We start from the raw sequence: 23,508 nt of genomic DNA, 5'->3' as shown, positions 1-23,508 counted from the left end.
GGACATTTTAACAATATTCTTCTGATCCACAAGCATAGGATATCTTTCCATTTGTGTCTTCAATTTCTTTGATCAATGTTTTATAGTTTTCATAGTACAGATCTTTCACCTCCTTGGTTAAATTTATTCCTAAGAAGTATTTTTTTTGATACCATTATAAATGGAATTATTTTGAGATTCTTCTGTTAGGTCACTATTTGTGTATAAAAATTTTGTATCCTGCAACTTTACTAAACTCATTTATTAGTTCTAATAGTTTTTTTGGTAAACTTTTAGGGTTTTTACATATAGCCCAGCTTTACTTTTAATAGAAATGTTTAATAATATATAATAGTGGACAGAATAAAGACTTTGTACCATAATTACTATGAACCAGTATACTTATACACACACACACACACACACTGCATATAAATATATAAAGCAAAGGCTTTCAGAAATAGTAATTACACTTTTTGCATCATACTATGGCACTTTCTATATTTTGTTTTCATTATAAAATGTTAAATATGAGCTAATGGGCTGTGATTAGCAATTAGAGAAACCACATCCTAAATAATAAATTTTCCCCAAATAGTACCTACATGTCTTCTGATAATGGTTTAATGAATAATTAATACCACTCAGCTGAGATTTACATTTGCTGCCACCTTTAATAGCTCTGAGGAAAAGTATTAATAGTAATTTTTTTTGACTTCTCTTTTGCTGTGCCTCTTATCAAGAAGTTTTTGTTAAAATTAAGGGTTTGGGTTTATGTTTAAAGAATGAGAGACATAAAAAGTTACAGAAAATAAATGATAAATTCTTATTTATTGAAAGACATCCAGCTGAGAAGTAGAGAAATAATTGTTAGGTAAGTTTGTATGGCACATGATTATGATTAAGTTCCATTAATTCATATTTCTGTATTATGCTTTCTGTTAATTCTAGAGCATAATATTCATGCAGCAGTGGCAGGAAGTACTGATTTTTTTTTAATGTCCATCCTCTTGATAAAGCAGTGTAACATCAGCATCATTTAGTTGAAGTCATTTTCTACCATTTGAGTATGTGATACTCTAATGTTAAGAAATCAAGTCTAAGCCTAGGAAATTTAGACTGATTATTTTTGATATACAAAACTTACATATATAAACCCAGTCATCGTACCTGGTTTTCACCTATTTTTGTGTTAAAATTTTCCATAATTTATGGTTTGTCCCACACACAAAATCCTGAGCCATAGGATACCAGGTAATAATATAATACGGTAGTAGCACAGTTTGCTTTTGCACGCTGTTCATGAGTCCACGGATTTATCCGAAGCTTCTTTTTTTTCTCCTGTAGTATCATTAAATATTTCATCAGATATCTTAGCTGCAGTAGGTGTAGTCTGGGGAGTCACAGTGTGTCCAAACCCTTGGTAGTGACCCACGGGTGAAGGTGGCACAGAAGAGGCAATGGAAATTGCATCTTGTGATGATGATGATAACAAGCTTGTATGTTCATTTTGATCTTGATCCTCAGGAAACAATTTTTTCCTAGGATGTCCCCTGACTGTCCGTCCTTTAGAGTAATATAAAGGTTTCCATGTTAGTCAAAAGTTATTTTCAGGCCGGGCGTGGTGGCTCACGCCTGTAATCCTAGCACTCTGGGAGGCTGAGGTGGGTGGATTGTTTGAGCTCAGAGTTCGAGACCAGCCTGAGCAAGAGCGAGACCCTGTCTCTACTAAAAATAGAAAGAAATTATCTGGCCAACTAAAATATATATATACAAAAAATTAGCCGGGCATGTGGTGCATGCCTGTAGTCCCAGCTACTCGGGAGGCTGAGGCAGTAGGATCGTTTAAGCCCAGGAGTCTGAGGTTGCTGTGAGCTAGGCTGACGCCATGGCACTCACTCTAGCCCGGGCAACAAAGAGAGACTCTGTCTCAAAAAAAAAAAAAAAAAAGGTATTTTCACCATTATAAACTTACCATTCTAAAAATAAGTGCCCCACTTTCATCCCATCCCCCAAATTTGATAAGCCTGTACCGTGGTACTGCTTTAAACAGTCATTATCTTAAATAGCTACTAAATTGCCCTAGTATGAGAAATTCAATAACCTACCTATTTGGATGAATTAAATGGCTAGTACTTACCAACATGCCTTACTTGTTCAGAAATATCATCTCTAATATCTGAAACATCCCACATGGCAAGAAAGGAATCAAAACATGAGCCTTCTTCTGCTTCTTGGACATATGGTTTGTATGAGAAAGTGTAGTGATGAGCAATAGCAGCAAGGAGCATCTCAATACAGATTATAAAGTCCTACAAAAACAACAACAAACATATCAGTCATCTTTGGATTTGAATCTAATTGTGTAGAGTGCTATCTTTCTCCAGGTACTTTTCAAAAGTCCTAAAGTATAAACAGCTGTTATTTTCCTTTTCAAATTATATTCATTTTTCCATTTTCTAAAATAATTATTTTTGACCTCTTCAGAAAAAGACAGAATGCCAAAATTTATATCTAGCTTGTACTACTTGAAGTATTTCTTAAGAAGCAAAGTACCCTGCATTCTCAATCCACCACCCAAGAACTTAAGAGGAGAAATGGACTAGGAATTACAAAATCCAGGTTTTATTCCTGGTTCTGCTACAAAGCAGTAATTAATGGCCAGTTTCTCTAGGGTTCCCTTGTTTTCTCATCTGTAATGGGAGGCTAACAGTAGTCCTAAACCCTGCATGTTGTCAGGTTTAGTGGAGATAATAAGTAAAAATGCTTAACAAATAGTAAAGTTCTATTGAATTCAGAGATAGCACTACTTACCTGGAGTCCTGTAGCCACAGCTTCTACAGTTTGCCATTCCCATGTACGCTTTTCAGAAATAACGCCAACTTTTACCAACAAAGCAATAACTACTGCTTGCCTATATGTTAGGAAAAGGTAAACACTAAATCTATATCAAGCATAAAATGAGTAGTTTTAAAAATATGCCATTTAAAAAAGTTAAACCCCAGCTCAACCTGTGGACCACCACCACCCTGCCTTCACAGCATATTCCTGAAGAAACTGTATCTATATTAAATATGTTAACTTGCTATAAAGATTCATTCTTCTATAGTTTCATCAGATGAATTTTGATTATGTATTCTCAAAACGTCAATACTTGGTTTATACATCTTTCTGTGTTTTGAAAGTATGCACAAGCAATTAGATTTTAAGTTTTTCCTATACATGCACAATGCCTAACACCTGTACAACATGCAGTGAAAATGAAATAAAGGACAGATACTCTAATGTTTACACATGTATAAATTATTCAGATTAGTTTTTAAAACAGTTACTTGAAACCAGACTTGTTTGACTTAACTGGAGTTACATACAAACTCAGAAAAGGGGTCTGACTCCAAGACAGAGAGGAGTCATGCTGAGCATTTCAAGCACATCTAGGGATATGGCCCCAGGTTACATTTAAACAGCAAATAATGAGATAGATAAGGTTTCATACAAGAATATTCACTTCAGTGTTGCTTGTACTGGTGAAAAAATTAGAAGCAACCTAGATACCAATAGATTGGCTAAAAAATTACATTCATACAACAGAACACTAAGCAAAAGAAAAAACAAGACCTCCCAAACAACAAAATTATATTTCTTTTTACCTACAAGGAACCATCCATAATATACTGAATATACTACTGAATTCCACAATAGTACGAAACTATTTCTGTGGAGTTTTATATATGACATAGATGTACCAAAATGTTAATCATTCTGGATAATGGGATTTGAAGATTTTTCTTTTCCCCTTTTTGTATTTCTATCTTGTTACATTTGGTGTATTTGTTTCTAGGATGCCTATTACCTACCTCTTTACTGAACTGAGACCATGTATAGTTTTGCCTTCTATTTTAAAAAAATATTTACTGATAAACATTTCCCCACATCATTAAATATTCTTTGTCATGCTTTCTTCCAAATTGTATAGTATTCTACTGTATGACAGGACCATGATTTATTTTAATGATTCTTCTAGTACTGAGATATTTAGGTTGTCTCAAATTATGTTCTTATAAACATTGCAGTGACCATCTGATTATTTCTTTATGAAAATCCTAGAAGGACTAAAAGGATGAACTTTTAAAAAGGTAAGTAGAGACATTTTAGTCCATCTTCACATTAAGACTATTTTTTAAAATCTTCCTTTAATCAGCAGTTTTTACTGCCCTTTAGAAAATAAGAACATGTAAGAGAAAGCAACACTTACCAAAAAGAAACAAAAACCACCAGCTTTACACAAAGAAATTTGCCAAGAGGTTGGATTGGACTCAGTTCTTCTTTTAAAACTTTATAAAATAGCAGGAGACAATACATGGCAAACTAGAAACAAGATTAACAGTTAAACTTCTTCAGTAAGAATAACTAAATATGGTAACAGAAATATTACATACCAGAGACCTGGTACAGAATAATGTTGCAGGCACATTTTTCTAGGCTTTATTATTCTATTTTTAGATTAATAACAAGATTTTATAGTTTATTGTAGATGAATATATACCATCTGAAATTTCTCAAAAGATGTATAACATCTTCCCTGAAAATATTTTTAAGTGTACTTTCCTGGGCCCCATAAAGGGAACAATCATCAAATGATTGACACAAATGGAAGAAAAAGGAGGCTCTTGTTCAGCCAGAATAAAAAACATATCTGTCATGGCTTTTAAACAGAAATAACCACTAACTTTATAAGGCTTTAGTACTTTACCTAGTCTATCTTATATAACATTGTATGTATATTATTTATAAGGCAACACATTACAAAAGTACAATTTCAATAAAATTGTGACCATGAAATCTAAATGTAAAGAATCAGGCAAATAATTTTTTCCGGAGGGTAATATGCTGTTCAGCTGAATAAGATTTATTAACTATTTTTAGAAATTAGTGGCAGTAACCTAGTAGTGATGAACAGCAACAAATATTTTCCTAAAAGTTCACTTTTTCACATTAAAATTACATTAAATACTAATTTATTTTTAGAATAGGAAAGCAGTAAAAAAAGGATAAAGTTATCTACAGGCCTACCATCCAACCATTCCTCTCTACACATAAGCTGGTTTTTTAACAGGTGTCATGAACTAAATAGAAGATTTTGTTGCCTAATTTTTTTTACACTTAAAGTACTTAACTTCCATATGTTTCATAAGGATTCTTATCTTTGTTTTCTTTTTTAAGAGACAGGGTCTCACTGTCACCCAGGCTGGAGTGCAGTGGCCCCAGCATAGCTCACTGCAGCCTCCAACTCCTGGGCTCAAGTGATTCTCCTGCCTTTGTCTCCCGAGTAGCTGGGACTACAGGTGCACACCACCATACCCAGCTAATTAAAAAAAAATTTATTTTAGAGACAGGTCTTGACTATGTTGCCCAGGCTGATCTTGAACTCCACACCTCAGGTGATTTTCCCATTTTAGCTTCCTGAGTAGCTGGGATTACAGTGTAAACCACCGCACCTGGCCTGACCATTTCTTTGGAATACATTCCCAGAAACAGAACTACCATTTCCAAAGAAGATGAACATGTGGAAAAGCTTTAGATATAGAGACTTCTAATTTTTATTATAAAGCTCTAATACCATACATGTATGCTACTGCATCTAAATTATTATTTTGCTGAAAGCATTACCCAAAGGATTTAAATGAAATGCACATTTTTTAAGTTCACAGGATCCAAACAGTAATCTTTAGAGCATTACATACTACTTTCTATTAATAGAACATCATCCATTTTTTAAAACTTGGCAATCTCAATTTTCCTTTAGTTCCAAATATGGTAGCAGAGAATTTTATTCTCTGACTTTTATTCAAACTGTATACTGACAAATAACAATTTGATATTTTCTTTTACTGACTATGCCCAGTCTATCTATATTTTTGGTATGTGTATATATATATTTTGTTTTGTTTACTTAGTACTGTGCTTTTATTTATGACATACCCTCACAACTATGCAATGAGCAACAGAAATAAATCAACAAACATGATCAACAGGTCAGGGTATTAAGTCACCAAATAATTAACGGAGATATTATTATATCTTTATATATGTATAAAGATGTATATTACAGTTTTTCCAAGTCTTCCTATAAATTAAATTTCAAGATCAAAAAGAAACAAGCTTTATTCTAAGAAACTTTGCCTAAAAAAATTCAGAGTTACAGAGACTAATTTATTATGATTAAGAAAAATGAATATTTACTTACCAACTGTGACATATTGTTTATTATAACCAAGTAAGTCCAAGCATTTAAAAAGTTAAAGTTCCCTTCATCATACATACCAAGCAGCTCACAGATTCTAAAAAATGGTAAAAATAAGACATCTTTATGATTAAATAAAAATGTACTTTAAAACACTGTGATGACAATACTGAAATTTAGAAGTCAGTTTATTTGAAAGATCCCATAAATAATCACTTGACTTTGGCCATGGAGGTGGTTCCAAAATAAACATATTTTTCCAAAAATGTTACCATATCATTACTCCACCAACTTGAAGGAAATCCAAAATGAGACACATAACAATGAACTAGAAAGAGTGATTGTTAAATTCAAAAAAACTATGCTGCCTAATTTTGAAAAGCTTGATTGTTAAACATATAATGCCAGTCAATAACTGGAGTTGTCGTTTTTTCCCCTAAATTATCCTGGAGGTAAACTTTATGAAGACACACATACTCTCAAGTAAATATCATCATCAGTATTCAATTATATGCTTAACCACTTTCTAAACTGCAGAGAACCTTTATTTATAAAGCATGCCTTCATAAAGAAATGAATTTGTCTTAATTGGCTAAATAATTATTGCTAGCTCAAAGGCAGAATAAAGACTTCTTTCAGAGGTCTTTGTATTTTTCCTCTGTGAGCATGCAGAATGTTGTAATAACTAGTATATGAAATATGCAGTCTATCTGCTTTAAATTATTTGATGTCTTTAAATTTTTAGGGAATAGTTTTGCCAGGTAGCTTAATGATAACCCATTGTACCTCAATTCTAACTCTTAACAGAATATTTTAAAGAAAAATATGACTTCTTGGAGTAGAGTCTCTCAATATATCCTATTTTTTTTTTTTTTTTGAGACAGAGTCTCACTCCGTTGCCCGGACTAGAGTGCCGTGGCATCAGCCTAGCTCACAGCAACCTCAAACTCCTGGGCTCAAGCAATCCTTCTGCCTCAGCCTCCCGAGTAGCTGGGACTACAGGTATGCGCCACCATGCCCGGCTAATGTTTTCTATATATTTTTTGGTTGTCCAGCTAATTTCTTTCTATTTTTTTAGTAGAGACGGGGGTCTCACTCTTGCTCAGGCTGGTCTTGAACTCCTGAGCTCAAAACGATCCACCCGCCTCGGCCTGCCAGAGTGCTAGGATTACAAGTGTGAGCCACCATGCCTGGCCTCTCAATATATTCTAAATTAACTATTTAGAAAATAAAACTGTGCAGTCAACCTAAAGTAGCATATATTAACTTCATGCAGTAGGGTTTCTGTAAGTTGTGTATTTGAAAAGAGAGCATTTTTTTCAAAGTGCTTTACAGTAAGCTCTAGAGAGGATGTAAATATTTAAAATAACCTTGTGGTGATTCGATGCCTATAAATGGTCGCTTTTTTATTTTAATAAAGTCTCTGTGTACTGTGTTTTTTACAGCAGACTAGACCTGCCTTAAACAAGTAAATTAAAATACTTTTTTCTACTTAGTTGTTCCCACATAAAAGCACAAATATTTAAAAAAAATAAATGGTAATATAAAATCTGTGTACTTACAAAGCAACAATGGTGGTGAGTGGTCTGACAACTGTATACTGCAGTACACCTAGTTTGCACCTAAACAGCAATACTCTGCAAAAGAAAAATAACTTAGCATTTCAACTACTCATTTAAATAGCACCAGATTTCCCCAAAGCCTCCAAATTAAAATCATGTTGACTAATGATACCATATTTGTATTTCTTTCAATTTAGTCATCCTAAATAGTGCTGGTAGAATAATGTAGATAGCAGCAAACAAATTAACTAAATAACCATTTTTGAAATTATGTAACAGCTACATCTTCTGAAAGATCTCCCTTTTTGTGTACAGTCTCAAGTTCTTGAATAGGGCAACACAGAACAAAGGGTACAAAAGTGGGTCCCTGTGTGTTTCTGGAAGAAAAACTGAGTAACGAATGGTGTGTGTGTGTCTGTGTACATGTGAACGCATATTTAGAATGTATTATTTGCATGTAGGATTGTTTCCTTTTAAATTTGGTTATCATTCTAGAGAGTATCACTGATTGGATACTCTGAAAGGACAAAACAAAGATCCTGCATAGAACAGTTTTTATTCTATCACTGGGCTCACTCAATATAAGGGAAAATTTACAAGGAGTAACAAAAAAAAACAAAACAAAAAAGCCCCAAAGGCCGGGCGCAGTGGCTCACGCCTGTAATCCTAGCCCTCTGGGAGGCCGAGGCCGGTGGATTGCTTGAGGTCAGGAGTTCGAGACCAGCCTGAGCGAGACCCCGTCTCTACTAAAAATAGAAAGAAATTATGTGGACAACTAAAAATATATATAGAAAAAATTAGCCGGGCATGGTGGCACATGCCTGTAGTCCCAGCTACTCAGGAGGCTGAGGCAGTAGGATCGCTTAAGCCCAGGAGTTTGAAGTTGCTGTGAGCTAGGCTGATGCCACGGCACTCACTCTAGCCAGGCAACAAAGTGAGACTCTGTTTCAAAAAAAAAAAAAAAAACAATTGCCAAAAACAGTCTTGAGAACTATGGATAAGCCCTCTTAAAATTTAGACCAAGTTGCTCTGAAAGCAAATGCTTATTCATCACTTCTACCAGGAGAACTGATTGTCAAAGTTATGTATCGTAAGTTCCTTAATCTAAGGATTATACCTAGACTGAGAAGATAGTGAGACTGGCATACAGACACCTTAAGGTGCTGTATTACTAGAACCAAAATGTTTATTAAAAAAAAGAATGTAGGCCAGGCACGGTGGCTCACGCCTGTAATCTTAGCACTCTGGGAGGCCGAGGTGGGCGGATCGCTCGAGGTCAGGAGTTCGAGACCAGCCTGAGCAAGAGCGAGACCCCGTCTCTACTAAAAATAGAAAGAAATTAGCTGGACAACTAAAAATATATATAGAAAAAATTAGCCGGGCATGGTGGCGCATGCCTGTAGTCCCAGCTACTGGGGAGGCTGAGGCAGTAGGATCGCTTAAGCCCAGGAGTTTGAGGTTGCTGTGGGCGAGGCTGACGCCACGGCACTCACTCTAGCCCGGGCAACAGAGCGAGACTCTCTCTCTCAAAAAAAAAAAAAGAATGTAATCAATGAAAATAAGAAAAAGAGAAAAATGGAAGACAAAAAGATAGCAAGATTATAAGTGAACCTATTAATAATCACAAAAATGCAAACTGCCTAACCTGTGCAAGTGTGGACTGTTAGATCAGTGTAAAAAAAAACCCATGAAACTTTTTAAAAACAAATCATATATCTAAAACATTAGGATATGCAAGGGATGGAAATGGTAGGAATAACACAATAAAACTGACCTCATGGACATAAATATTTAATATAATACAGTAATCCTCTAACAGCATACATATTCTCTTCAAGCACACAGGTCACCTTTCAAAAACTGCTCATGAACTACAGCCCATAAAACAAACCTTAACAAATTTCAAAGGCTGTCTCATAGTACATTTTCTGACTGCAATGCAAATAAATAAGACGAAAAAGCACACCAAAACATAATTTTGGAAATTTAAAAATGTTCCAAAATAACTCAAGTAAAGAAGAAATGTCCGTGGAAATTTAAAAACCTTGAACTGAATGCTAATGAAAATACTAAATATCAAAACCATAGGGTTCAGGGAATGTAGTACCTGGAGGGAAATTTGTAGTCTTACATGTAGTATTAGAAAAGAATAAAGGCTATAAATTAATGAGCTAAGAATGTATAACATAATAAAAAATGAACATACAATAGTAAACCAAATGAAATGGGAGAGAGGAAGTAAAAACAAAGCAGATATTAAAGAAATTGAAAACGAACATACTACAGAGAGAATCAACAAAGCCATAAGTCAGTTCTTGAAAAGACTAGTAAAAATCAGCAAACTTCTGATAAGATTAATCAAGGAAAAAACAAAGATACAGTTAACATTAGAAATGTTAAAGAGAGCTCATAATGACAGATCCAAAAGGGATTAAAAAGACATACACTAACGTATGCCTATGCATTTAAAACTTTACTGTTCTAATTCCTAAAAACTATACTTTTCAAAAAACGATTCCAGAAACAACAGGGAGACTAAATACTTCTATAATTTTCCTCTCACAAAGAAAAGTCCAAGTCCAATCTTTCAAGGTATAGTATAATATGTAATCTCTTCCTGTGATATACAAATAAAAGGCAATAATTCTTATTCAGCCAGTATAACCTAGATATGAAAACCAGACAATATAAGAAATGAAAATTATAGTCTAATATTACTCATGAATGTAGATGTAAGAATTCTAAATAAAAATATTAGCATACCAAAAAAGATGATGATACATCATAACGATTTGAATTTATCCTTAAAAAGGCAAGGGGGTTTTAATATTAGAAAATCCATTAATCTAATTCACTACATTAATAGATTAAAGAGGATAAACCATGATCATCTCAATAGGTATAGAAAAAGCATTTTATGAAATTTAATACTTCTTCATAATTAAAACCTCTCAAACTAGCATAAAAGGGAGCTCTTTTAAGCTGATAAAGAATACCTACAAAACCTTTAGAAACATCAAATTAAATCGTGACATTTTACAAGAATTCCCTTTAAAATCACGAATGAGACAAGAATGTCTAGAAGTACTACAAGCACAGTGGCAAGAATAAGAAATGTATGCTATAAGGACTAGAAAGGAAACAGATCCTTCATTTGCAGATGACTGTACACAAAGAACTTAAAAGGATCTACAGACTAAGAAAATTTAACAAGATTTTTGGGCCGGGCGCGGTGGCTCACGCCTGTAATCCTAGCTCTGGGAGGCCGAGGCGGGTGGATCGCTCGAGGTCAGGAGTTCGAGACCAGCCTGAGCAAGAGTGAGACCCCGTCTCTACTAAAAATAGAAAGAAATTATCTGGCCAACTAAAAATATATATACAAAAAAATTAGCCGGGCATGGTGGCTCATGCCTGTAGTCCCAGCTACTCGGGAGGCTGAGGCAGTAGGATCGCTTAAGCCCAGGAGTCTGAGGTTGCTGTGAGCTAGGCTGATGCCACGGCACTCACTCTAGCCCGGGCAACAAAGTGAGACTCTGTCTCAAAAAAAAAAAAAAAAAAAAAGATTTTTGGATATAAGATCACTATGCAAAAATCAGTTGCCTTTCTACACATGGGCAGCAGTGAAACTAATTTTTTAAAAAGATGCCATTTACAATGGAAATAAAATATATTTACAAAGTCAACATAAGATATATAAGACTTTTATGAGAAAATTATATTTTATTGAAAGATATAAATGAAGAGCTCAATAAACGGAAAGCTAGACCATATGCATGGATAAGATTCAAAATCCATAAAGATATCAATAAACTAAGGATTGAATTAAAGCTTTTTCAAGCAACTTGACAAGCTGTTTCTAAAATGTATATGTAAGAGCAAAAATGCAAGAAGAGCCAAGACAGTAATAGGGTTGGGGTACTTGCTCTTCATTTTAAGGTTATTTATTTATTTTTGGGGACAGGGTCTTGCTCTATTGTCCAGTCTAGAGTGCAGTGCCATCATCATAGCTCACTGTGACCTCAAACTCACGTACCACCACGTCCAGCTAATTTTTATTATTTTTTGTAGAAACAAGGTCTCACTATGTTGCTCAGGCTGGTCTCAAGCAATCTTCCCACCTGGGCCTTGCAAAGTGCCAGGTTTACAGGTGTGAGCCACCTCACCTGGCCCATTTTAAGGGTTATTAATAAGCTATAGTAATTAATGTATGGAACTGGTCCAGGGATAGAAAAATTAACCAATAAAACAGAAAGGAAAGACCCCAAACAAACCCATACAACATATGGAAACTTTACATATGACAGAGGTGCCAACACTGATCTGAAGGGATGAGGAGGGAGAAGAGAGAGAATAGAGAATGGTGCTAGGGCAGTTATCCAATGAAATTACATTTCTACTTCACACAATATAAATTAACTCCAGATGGATTAAGCGCTAAGTTTTAATGGTAAAATTCTGAAATGTTTAGGAAAAAACATAGGAGAATGTTTTATAATCTTGGGTTAGGGAGGATTTTTTTGAACAAGACCCAAAAAGTACTAACAATAAGGCTGATAAATTCAGCTATTTTAAAATTCAAAAGACACAATGTTTATCAACAGATACAATGAAAAGTGACAAAGCATGCCAAAAACTGGAGATATTTTTAACACGTCAAAGAAAGAATTAGTATCTATGTGTTTAAAAATCCTCTGTAATTCCACAAGACAGATAACCCATTAAAGAATAAGAAACAAACATTTTTCAGAAAAGGAAACATAAGTGGCTAATAAACATGAAAAGATGCTCAACCGCATTACTAATCAGCAAAATACAAATTAAGACCACAGTGATATCTTACTTTACACCCCTTTGATAGGCAAACATAAAGAAGTCTGCATAATTCCAAATGTAGGTGAGGATGTGGTTCAACAGAACTATTCTATGATGCTGGTGGGAGAACAATTTGGTACACTTCAGAAAACAGTTTGCCACTAACTTATGAAGTTGAACCAAACCTATAAGACCTAGTATATCCACATGAAGGAATATACTTAGAGCAATATTTTTCAAACTGTGTTAAATTCAACTTAGTGGGCTGTAACCCAAATTTTAAAAACAAGAAGGAAGAATAGTAAGTAACAAGGGTTAGTACTATTTTATGAAAACTTCTACTTGTCTAGAAGTATAAGTACACTGAGTCACTAGGTAAATATATCTCCTACTGAACTATCTATATGAATTAAATATTCATTAAAAGAAAATTGTGCTTATTACTTATGTTGAAGAAATCAGAGTTTAAAAAGCAGACTTAGCTTTTACCATCTACTAACTGCAAACTTGCCAGGGCATTTGCATCTTAAAATGAAAACATTATACTGAATTATCTTAAATAGCAGTAACTTTATTAATTATCAGCTATATATCGCCAGTTATCTATGAGAGGAAGACTGGTAACTAAAATGTATTTATATACAACAGAATGAAAAGTTTTATTATTACTAAAACCACATTCCCACACTGCATGACTTTGGCAAACTATGTCTTTGCAAAGGTAAGAAAAACTGAGTTACACTTATGGATGCATTGCTAGCTATTAGTCACATTTTTCAATCAGCAGTTGTCAGAATTCAGAAGTCTCAGGAAAAAATGAAGCCAATACAAAAAAAATTTAATATGAATAAATATAATTGTGTATATAGGAACAAATCAATTGCACAAACACAGAACATGAGAATTTTGACCAGTAATATCTGAAAAAGGTTTAAGGTTTCAGATGCCCACCAGCTAATTGGGAGCCATCTGAAGAGGCAGCTAGAGCCTCATCTCAGGTTCTGTATTGGCAGAAGAGCCCAGATCAAAGCCAAGCCACCACCATTATCATCATCGCCACTGCCATCATCATCATCTATAGCAGACCACTGCAATCTCTTCTATCCCAGCTTACACCTTTGCTCACTTCCAATTCAGTCTATATAGAACACAGTAATCTTTGAAAATGAAATTTGGATACCAGTTCTTTGCGTAATATCCTACAATGGCTTCTCACTTGACAAAGATTCTCTCTCACTAACCAAACTTTAGACAAGCTTCTCAAAGTCCTCTTTTCAGCTAGGATTCATCCTTGGCCTGTGAAGTCCGTCTAAGCAAAGACTCTTGCTAAGTCATTCCCCTACTCCGTTGATACCTTATCACCCTTGATAGCTGATCAAGTTCCTTATCCCCCACTCTTGATGACTAAGTCCCTGGCCTGCCTTTAGCAAGAATCCTATTAGGTCAGTTTAGCCAGAATGCCCCTAGGCCTGTTGTCTCCTCTCAAAAATTTTACATCCCCTTACCCCCTCAATCTGCTCATTAGCTACAAATCCCTATTTGTTCGTGTTGTATTCGAAGTTAAGCACAATATCTCTCTCTTGATATCCAACCAACATTAATTTTTCCTTCCTATTCTCTCTCATAGTCTCTTGTTCTTTTTCCTTCATTGTACTTCCTGAAATAAGTAACTATGTATGTGTCTTCATTTAATTCCTAACTCTCCCAGCCAAACTGTAAGTTCCATGAAGTCTATGTCTGTTTTCTGCACCACGGTGTATCTTTATACTGGTACATATTAGCTGCTCAATACATATTTGTCAAATGAACCCATTAGAAGCTTATTATTTTATTTTTTTAATTTTAATTTTTATTATTTAAAAATCCAGGTAGCTCCTTGTCATTTCAAATGTGTAAGTAGAGACAACATTTTTCAGAATGTTGTACAAATGGTTCCGTACCACATAGGAGTTAACGCAGATACCCCTACATCTTTTGTCTACACTGATTACTATACCTCCATTTACCTTGGCTTATAACTTCTACCAACCCTATCCATCAGTGGCCAAGTCCTACTGATTCTTCAGTTGCAGTCTTTTTGCCTTTCTTTTCTATTCCAATCTCATCCCTCCTTTTCAGCTTATCTTGCAAATGGAGTATTATAAATTATTTTCCCATCTGTGGAGTCTTCTTCCCTCCCATGCATCCTTTATAGTATTGCAAAAATCAGTCTAGTTTCTAAAACACTGTTTTCAAATGTTTGCTTGCTGAAAAATATCCAGTGCTTCATTTGTGAAATAAATGCAATCTTAACCTCAATTTACTTTTTAAAATGAAAGTTGTAAATGACATAGGTTTTACTGTCACACACAAATATATAATAAGGTAAGCTAACTTACATATTATTAGAATAAACACTGCTATATGTTGCTTCCATTTCATATCACATGCTATTTTCCCACCTAGACTATCTTCTCCCTGAGTCTTTTAACTAGTTGTGTGACCTTACATAAGATCTGCAGACCTTGGTTCCCTACTGTAAAAAGATGTTGATTACATAATTAATAAGGATTTTTCCTTCAATATTTTATTTAATTTTTCTATTAGGGATGAATAAATGTAAAAAAGACTAATATATATGTGGATTATGAAAATGTGTTTTGTTAGGCGTTAAACTTGACTATGACCTAGTTCATGGTAGGGTATACTTTTTGTCTTGCTAATAATACACTTAAAACACACTGCCTTTTGGAGAGCTGATTGCTAATTAAAAACTCTGCTTAAATAAAACAAAAACATAAAAGAATTAGAACCAAACATACTTACTCTCCCATAGCCCATGGTGGACAGCAACATAAAGGAGGGAAATGTTTCTGCTGATCTTTGGCTTCAAGTATTAGTATCAGATTTGGATACCGGTTAGTTAGATAATTGGTCAGGAATCCCATAAAGTTGTAAATGACATAAGCTTCATAGCATTCTCTGCAGGTATCCACATATATTGCAATGCTCGGATTTTTCAAAGCTATCCACTATGAAAAAGCACAGATGTTAAAAACAGTTGTAGCTAAGATAAAAGGAATTACCATTCCAATTTATGGTACTCACAATAAGCTAATTTTTAAATTTGAGATGTCTTGTCACATACTTACATGAGACTCTCTAAAATTTATCATTATGAGGGCTACCAGACAATCTGTGAAATGAATTTTTAGACATAATAAACATCTTGGATATTGGTAAACAAAAAGATAAGTGTTTGGGGGTAAATAATAAATAACAAGAAAAGCAAAATTCAGTACCTGAATTCTTAAATATAATCTGAAATTTTTCTGGATATGATCAGAGAAAATGCTACTAAACGTATTTCCTTTATAGTTAATCAAATTAGAGCAGTCATCTATAACAAATGCATGTGTATCCACTAGGAAGGTTTCTTTTTTTAATTTTTTATTCCACATAAAAGACTTATTAAATTAAAAAGGTGATAATGTAATTTAAAATAGTATATTCTTTAAAGGACTAAGAGCTACTGATCTGAAAGTTTAAAAGATTAAGCAAAAAAAAGGCATACATTTTTAAAAATAAAAAATATCACATTTCCATTTTCTATTATACTTTATATTCTTTATCAACATTAAAAACAAGTGAATCTTTTTACTTTTCTTATTAATAAGACTCCTTATTTTCAATCACATACTTTCTTTACTATAAACATTCTGTAAGTATAGTTACTATCATCAAACAACTTCTCAGTTAATGAGATAAAAATGAAAAATACTTACACTATCTAAACTGTATATGGGTACCATCCAAAGAATCCTATTTGGAAAGCAAAACATAAATTAAAATCATCTTATGTCATATTTACAAAATAAGCCAACACAACACCAGGAGAATCAAAATATATTAAGATTTACCTTATTATTGGTTTTTGTAGTTCGGGTTGTGTATAATGTACTAAGTGTTGCAACATCACCCACAGCGATACAGGTATAGTCAACAGCACAAAAATTCCAGCAATAAACCAAGCCTTGGTGTGTATTCCAACCTTAAGAAACAAAATAACACATTAGTATAAATTCTGATACTAAAACTAAAGAGATAGATAGATAGAGATTTATTTATTTATGAGAGAGAGGGAGAAAGAAAGACAGGGTCTCACTCTGTCGTCCTGGCTAGAGTGCAGTGGCATCCGATAGCTCACTGCAACCTCAGACTCCTAGGTTCAAGTGATCCTCCTGCGTCAGCCTCCTGAGTAGCTGGGATTACAGGTGCATACCAGCACACCCCCCTAATTATCTTGCTCTTGCTCAGGCTGGTCTTGGACTCCTGGGCTCAAGTGATCCTCCTACCTCAGCCTCCGAAAGTGCTAGATTGTCCATGCCCAGCCAAATATTTTTATTTCTTAAATTTTCATTTATTTGATTACTAATGAAGCTTGATATTTCCCAAGTGACTAGCAGCTATTTTGCTTTCTTCTTCAACATAAACAGCCTATTTGTGTTTTGGGGAAGGGAAAGGGTGTATTTTTCCTCATGGGGTTGAGCATTTTCCTCATGGAGCCTTTTATAACAGCTCTTTATACATTAGAAACATTAACATCATGTCATTTCCCCTCAGCTTATTATGTGCCTTTTATATTTGATTATTGTGCTTGGGGATGTACAGAAGTTTTAAAATTTCCTGCAAGTCAAATCTGAAAATCTTTTTATGGTTTATTTCTTTGCTTTTATGGCTGGAAAGTTAAAAATCTACCTACATTTTCTTCAAATTTTATTGTTAAACATTTTGGTAGATAAACTCTTGCATACATGAAAACAATGAACATTTATTTGAGTGCTGAATATTTGCCTGATATCTTGCTGAATACTTTATGTACTGCCACACTACTATCCAAATTGCGTTTCTATATACGACCCTTCTTATATACCACAATATCAACTCAGGATATCATTATTTTAAAAAAAGCTCTAATTTCTTTTTTATGTCAGTATCTGATCAATATCGTATCCTTTAAAAGCTCAATTTCTAAAAATATACTTTGAACCACCTCTTCCTATACGAGAGCTGAAGTAATCCATTTGCTTTCTGATAAAAAAAAAAACTTTATTGAACCTCTGTCCTATTTCAGGGGCCCTAGGCATTAGAATTTTATACTCACTTGTAATCCTGCCTTGAAGAGTGTTAATCTTTTTCTTTTTTATTAAAGAGGAAGTGGGCATTTATTTTTGATATTTGAGGGGTTTGAGCAGTTAACAATTAAAATAGATCTGGTGTCGGGCATGGTGGCTTACCCCTCTAATCCTAGCACTTTAGGAGGCTGAGGTGGGAGGATTGCTTTAGGTCAAGAGTTCAAGACCATCCTGAACAAGAGCAAGACCCTGTCTCTACAAAAACTAGACAAAATAAATTATCCAGGCGTGGTGGCGTGGACCTACAGTCCCAGCTACTTGGGAGGCTGAGGAAGGAGGATTGCTTGAGCCTTAGGAGTAGGGAACCTGTAGCCTCAAAGCCCCATGTGGCCTTCCAGATCCCCAAGTGCAGCCCCTTGACTGAATCTAAACTTCACATAACAAATCCCTTTATTAAAAGTAAAAGTAAAATTTGGATTCAGTCAAAAGTCCACACTCAAGGATCCAGAAAGCCACATATGTCTCAAAAAAAAAAAAAAATCTTAAGTTCACAACTCTTAGTCTCACTGTTTTAAACAAGACTTTCTTGCCTCCACCAGGGGCCAAAGATTGAAGTAGTAGAAAACAAAAGTATGGAAAAAAAAAGTATTTCTACAATAATGGGTATTTCTACATTAAAATGTATAGAAAACTTGAAAAGCAAATATGAAAGTCTTGCTAAATTCTGGTAAATGCAAAGCAAATATATGGAGGTGTAGATTCTAAAAGGAATGTCTTAGCCAGGTGCAGTGGCGCCCACCTGTAATCCCAGATACTTGGGAGGCTGAGACAGGAGGACCACTTGAACCCAGGAGTTTGAGGTTACAGTGAGCTATGATTGTGCCACTGCGTTTCAGCCTGGGTGACAGAGTGAGACCTTATCTGTAAAAAAAAAAAAGAAAAACTCTAAGCCAGTTCTAGGTTCCTGGAAGCATTATACTGTTTCACTGTTAAAATGACTTGGCTACCATTTACATTAGCTCACCCCAAAAAGGAAATACTTAGGTATAAATCTAGTAAAATATCTACAGTATCTATATGAGGAAAACTATAAACTCTGATGAAAGAAATCAAAGAATATCCAAGTGGAGGGATAGTTCACATTTGTGGATATGACGACACAATATTGTTAAGATGTCTGCACTTTCCAATCTGTTCTGTAGATTCAACTCAATCCCAATAAAAATTTCAACAAGAAAAAACAAATAAATAAAATAAAAGGAATGTCTGGTCACTCATTTTCCAGGGCTTTTTGCTTTGCTTAATTTCATTTAAGTACAGTAATCTCCCCTTATCACTCAGGGGATGTGTTCCAAGATCCTCCCACCCCCGTGAATGCCTGAAACTAGGGACAGTTCTTAAGTTTATATACATATGACTATATTTTTTCATATATATACATACTTATAAAGTTTAATTTATAAATTAGGCACAGTAAGAGATTAAAACCTAATAAAATAGAGCAATTATAACATATACTATAATAAAAGTTATTTAAAACTTATGAATTATTTACTTTTGGAATTTCCCACTTAATATTTTTGGACCATGGTGGACCACAGGTGACTGAAACCACGGAAAGCAAAATTTCAAGAATGATCTAAGAAACTAATAATAGCATAAGCATATTCTAGATCTTCTCTATTATAAGACAATCATTATGAATAGCATTGCCAAGTCATTTTAACATCCACATTGGTTTTTATGATTGCCTTAGTTCCAAAAAGGAGAACCTAGTGGTAGGCTTAAGAGAAAAATGATGTGATTGTGACTAATGAAGATTAAGTGTCCTCAGTGTGCCGTAAGGAAGAAAGTTCTCTTTTAAACAATAAAAAACAAGTGACCAAAGAATTAAGTCATTATATAATAGTATAGTCATGCCAAATTTAAAAAATCCTGTACCACAGAGTATTATTTTTATACTGCAAGTGTAATTTAGTTTCAGAAAAACATCATCTCTCCATATTAATGTCATTAATTTTAATTATTGGTTTTAATAATTGCTTTTTGAGCTACATAAAAAGCTATATGCATAGGAAATTTAACCTATTTTATGTGTGTACATATTTAAGTAACATTATAATAGAATAACTCAACATTAGGTATCTATAGATATTATTACATTTACTTTACTTTTATATTTATCTCTAGATAATTTATTCAAATTTGAGACACATTGATATAAAGATACCATTAACCTTATTCTTAAACTTATCAGGCATGAGTTGAGTTGTTTTGGCTCACAAAATGAGGAGGAAGAGATAAATAGAATTTTTTCCTAAGGTAACTTGAGGAAAGAAGAGAGGAAAGAAAAAACTCTTAAAGACAAGCGTCTAGGAGTAAGTTTACTCTCCCTTAGCCAAATGCTTCAAAACAGAAAGGGGAGACTAACAGCAGAGAGTGCTTTCTGGGCCCAATCTTCCTGAGGAGAGAGAGCAGAACTGACAGAATAGCTACTTGGCACATAAGGATGAGTGGGACAAGGAGAAAAGACTACGGAGCACTGTGCCATCATGTGTGCATTTGACCTACTTAACTTCAATTTTACATGCTCAGCCAAGAGAGTATGAGAAATAGTTTAAATAGTGAAGATGGTCATCCTGCCATTCTAATAAATGAGTATATACCCCATGGGCATGGGATGGGCTTTCAAAACTGTGAGACAATAAAGTTTGGTTGCTTAAGCCACTCAGTCTGCACAGGTTGCCGTAAGAAAATACCATAGACTATGATAAACTCCCACATTTATATCTGCAGCTGAAACCTTTCTGACTTTTAGACTTGCATATCCAACTGCATATTTGGCATGCCCATTTGAATGTCTCTGATTAAACTAAACATCCATAACGGAACTTAATTTCTCTCAAACCTGTCCCTAAAGCTCAATTTTCCATCTCAACTGGCACCACCATTTACCTAGTTGTTCAAATCAAAAACCTCAGAATTATCTTTGATTTATTCCTCTCACTGCCTCTCCTCCCCAATCCAATCTACTGCCAAGTCCTATTTGTTCACTTCCAAAGATACTTAAAATTTAGTTTTTCATCTCCACTTCTGCTATCTTGATCTGGGCCATAAATCATCATAGCTCAGCCACCTACTAACTTTCAACTATCATAAAGAACTTTTGAACTTCCCTTCACTTCCACTTAATTTTCTATAGCTGATAGAGTAGTCTTTTGAACTTGTACAATAAGATTGCCCTGCCTGTTAACTTCTCAGATCTCTTTTTTTTTTTTTTAGTTTCCTCCATAGCATTTCTGTTTACAATTTTAGTTGCCTTTGTCTCCACCACTAAGTTCCATGAAGATAGATGCCATGTTTATATCTCTGACCATATAGTATACTTGATCATTTATTCAAGTATCAGTTATTTGGGCAGAAAGAGGGGGAAAGAAAACTGAATAAAATATGTATTGTGGTAGATGATGGTAAGTCCTATGCAGAAAAATAAAACAGGGAAGGGAATATGAAGAGTTGAGGAGGGGAAGCTTGTGATTTTAAATAGGGTAGTTAAGTGACATTTGAGTAAAGACCTGAAGGATGTAAAGGAATAAGAATAATATCTGGAGGAAGGGCATTCTATGAAGGGGGAACTTTTAGTGCAAGGGCTCTAAGGAGGTAGCATGCCTGGCATGTTGGAGCAAAGGGTGGTGGAAGCCTGGGTCTTGAGGAAAGTCAGAGGGGGAATCAGGTGGGAGTGATGTCAGATGATGTTGGGCCTTGATGGCCATAGTTAGGAATATTGGCCTTTACCCTGGGACTAGGAGTGATTGAAGAAGACACACATAATGTGACTTATGTTTTAACTGACGACTTGGGCTGGAGAACTGAGAAGTGTCCAGGCAAGACCGGGTGAGAACTTGGCTTCAGGTGTCAGCAGTAGAGATTGCAGAATAAAATTTTTCATAAAAGCTAGTGGCACTTAAAAACTACAGTTGAAACTAACAACTAAGAGAATTCTTAAACTGGGGTGATATTATGCATACCATTAATCTTAAAAGTAGTTCCTACATCATACTCCAAGTAAATACTTCAAAGTATGAAAACCGTATTTGTATTAAGACGTTTATACCTGAATTTTGACAGACACATTATGGAAATAACCTCAATATCTAACAATTGGGAAATATTTAATGTAGTTGAATGTTACATTATCATTGAAAATAACTATATGGACTATGCCAGTATAGCAAGTCAACAAAAAATAATTTGGTGAACATAGAGAAGGTAAATGTATATTAAATATTTTGTTTAACTATGTAAAAATCATTTCCATAATAAAGATGGGCTTAAAATAGCCATGGTCTTGTAAAATAGTTGTTTCTCAGTAAAAGTACTTTCTGGTTTCTATTAACTTCGAATTTAAAGTTCATTATACAGTTTTTATAAAGTATATCTCTTAGTTAAATATTTACCTTGGGCTCTTCCAGCTTGTGGTATTTTTACTGATGTCACAGTAAGAATATGACATCAAAAATTATACAAGGGACTTTTTGGAAAACCTTTGTTGGTTAAGAGCTTATTTCCAAAGTAAAAACAAAGAACAAAGTCATACCAACTACAATCCTTTAATTCAGGATGCTAGTTAAAAGCTAATAAAATTCAATACATGGTTTTCAAAAGTTTATTTGATCTAGTTAAGTCCAATATCTGAACAGGTCAGATTTCAGGAATAAAATTACCTTACTTTCAGAGAACTGATGAATACTTGCAAAACAGTGCCCTTACATTAATATATCCTATTTTCTCCACCTGGTCTCACCTCCACCTGTAGCATGCTTTGAAGAACTGTGAACAAGAAACCAGACAGGTTTATGTCCTAAGACTGGACTCATGTATCATTTCCATAGATGGTTTTCAGGATACCAAGTCTGGGTAACCAGGGTAGAAATGGGGGAAGGGTGTGTCTTTCCCAAGCCTAGATGGGTAGAAGAAAGTGTAGAGGCCGATGGAGCTGGACCCTCTTACCTTCAGTTTCTGTAATTCCCACACGCATACGACAACCGCAACTACTGCGGACACCAGGTAGATGACCATTGCTAAAGGTCGAATCCACTGTCTCCAGTTCCTCCAGGTGCAAGTGCAAGGCATGTTTTCGCATAAATTAGCTCCGGATAGCAAGGGAAAAGACCTCGAAGGAGATTGTAATGGGGAGCCCTGTTCTCTGGCTGTTTTGTCAACTCGCATACTACTGAGAAAGAGCTGTTGGTGACTTTACCAAAAGCTCGAGCCGCCTCCTCGGCCGGCGTTGTGCTTTCTGTTGCTGTTGCTGCAACTGCGGCCTCTCAGGTTGTTACCGGGAAGCAGTGCGGGCAGCATCCTTTCTTCCCCACCCAGCATCTACCCGGTTTTACTGTGGTGGGATCTCCGGCGGGGCCGCTCCCTCATCTGGGGATCGCCCTGAGCTCTGTCTGCACCATGGCCTCCATAGCGGCGCCGACCAGGACCGGCCTCTAGGGACCGAGCACACTCCGGTTCTGCCCTACAGCTGCCTGCCCGCTCGCTCTTTTCTTTAGGGTTCGCGGTTCCTCCTTCCAGCCGTCGCCGGTGTCTCTTCGCCTGATTCTGCTGGTAGATCAGGCCCCAAGATTTCCTCACTCACTCGCACGGGACATCCCCTACGGCGGAACCCAAGGCCGAACCAGGACTTTCCGCTGTTTTCCCCTTCCGCTTCTGCTGTCTGAGGCAGGCGATTCGTCGTCAGCGCCAAACGAGACCCGCCCCATCCGGCTGGCTTTACACTCTCTGATTGGTC

The 23,508-nt window shown here is 35.3% G+C and overlaps 1 protein-coding gene across 1 annotated transcript; it reads right to left on the bottom strand.

The window, feature by feature from the left end:
* Positions 1–791: 791 nt before the first annotated feature.
* On the bottom strand, positions 792–23,411 carry TMEM184C (transmembrane protein 184C). Its single transcript, XM_045552093.1, has 10 exons — positions 22,722–23,411; positions 16,497–16,627; positions 16,362–16,398; positions 15,403–15,608; positions 7,786–7,860; positions 6,227–6,320; positions 4,235–4,347; positions 2,794–2,893; positions 2,120–2,291; positions 792–1,545 (listed from the first exon to the last, which is right to left on the bottom strand). The coding sequence occupies exons 1-10, from the start codon at positions 22,938–22,940 to the stop codon at positions 1,280–1,282; spliced, it is 1,413 nt and encodes a 470-aa protein (XP_045408049.1). The 5' UTR covers positions 22,941–23,411; the 3' UTR covers positions 792–1,279.
* Between the last annotated feature and the right edge of the window lie 97 nt (positions 23,412–23,508).

This window comes from Lemur catta, chromosome 5 (assembly GCF_020740605.2).
Source record: "Lemur catta isolate mLemCat1 chromosome 5, mLemCat1.pri, whole genome shotgun sequence".
NCBI classification, from domain to species: domain Eukaryota; kingdom Metazoa; phylum Chordata; class Mammalia; order Primates; family Lemuridae; genus Lemur; species Lemur catta.
The sequence above is the reverse complement of the archived record's forward strand: the minus strand, read 5'-3'. Positions and strand labels throughout refer to the sequence as shown.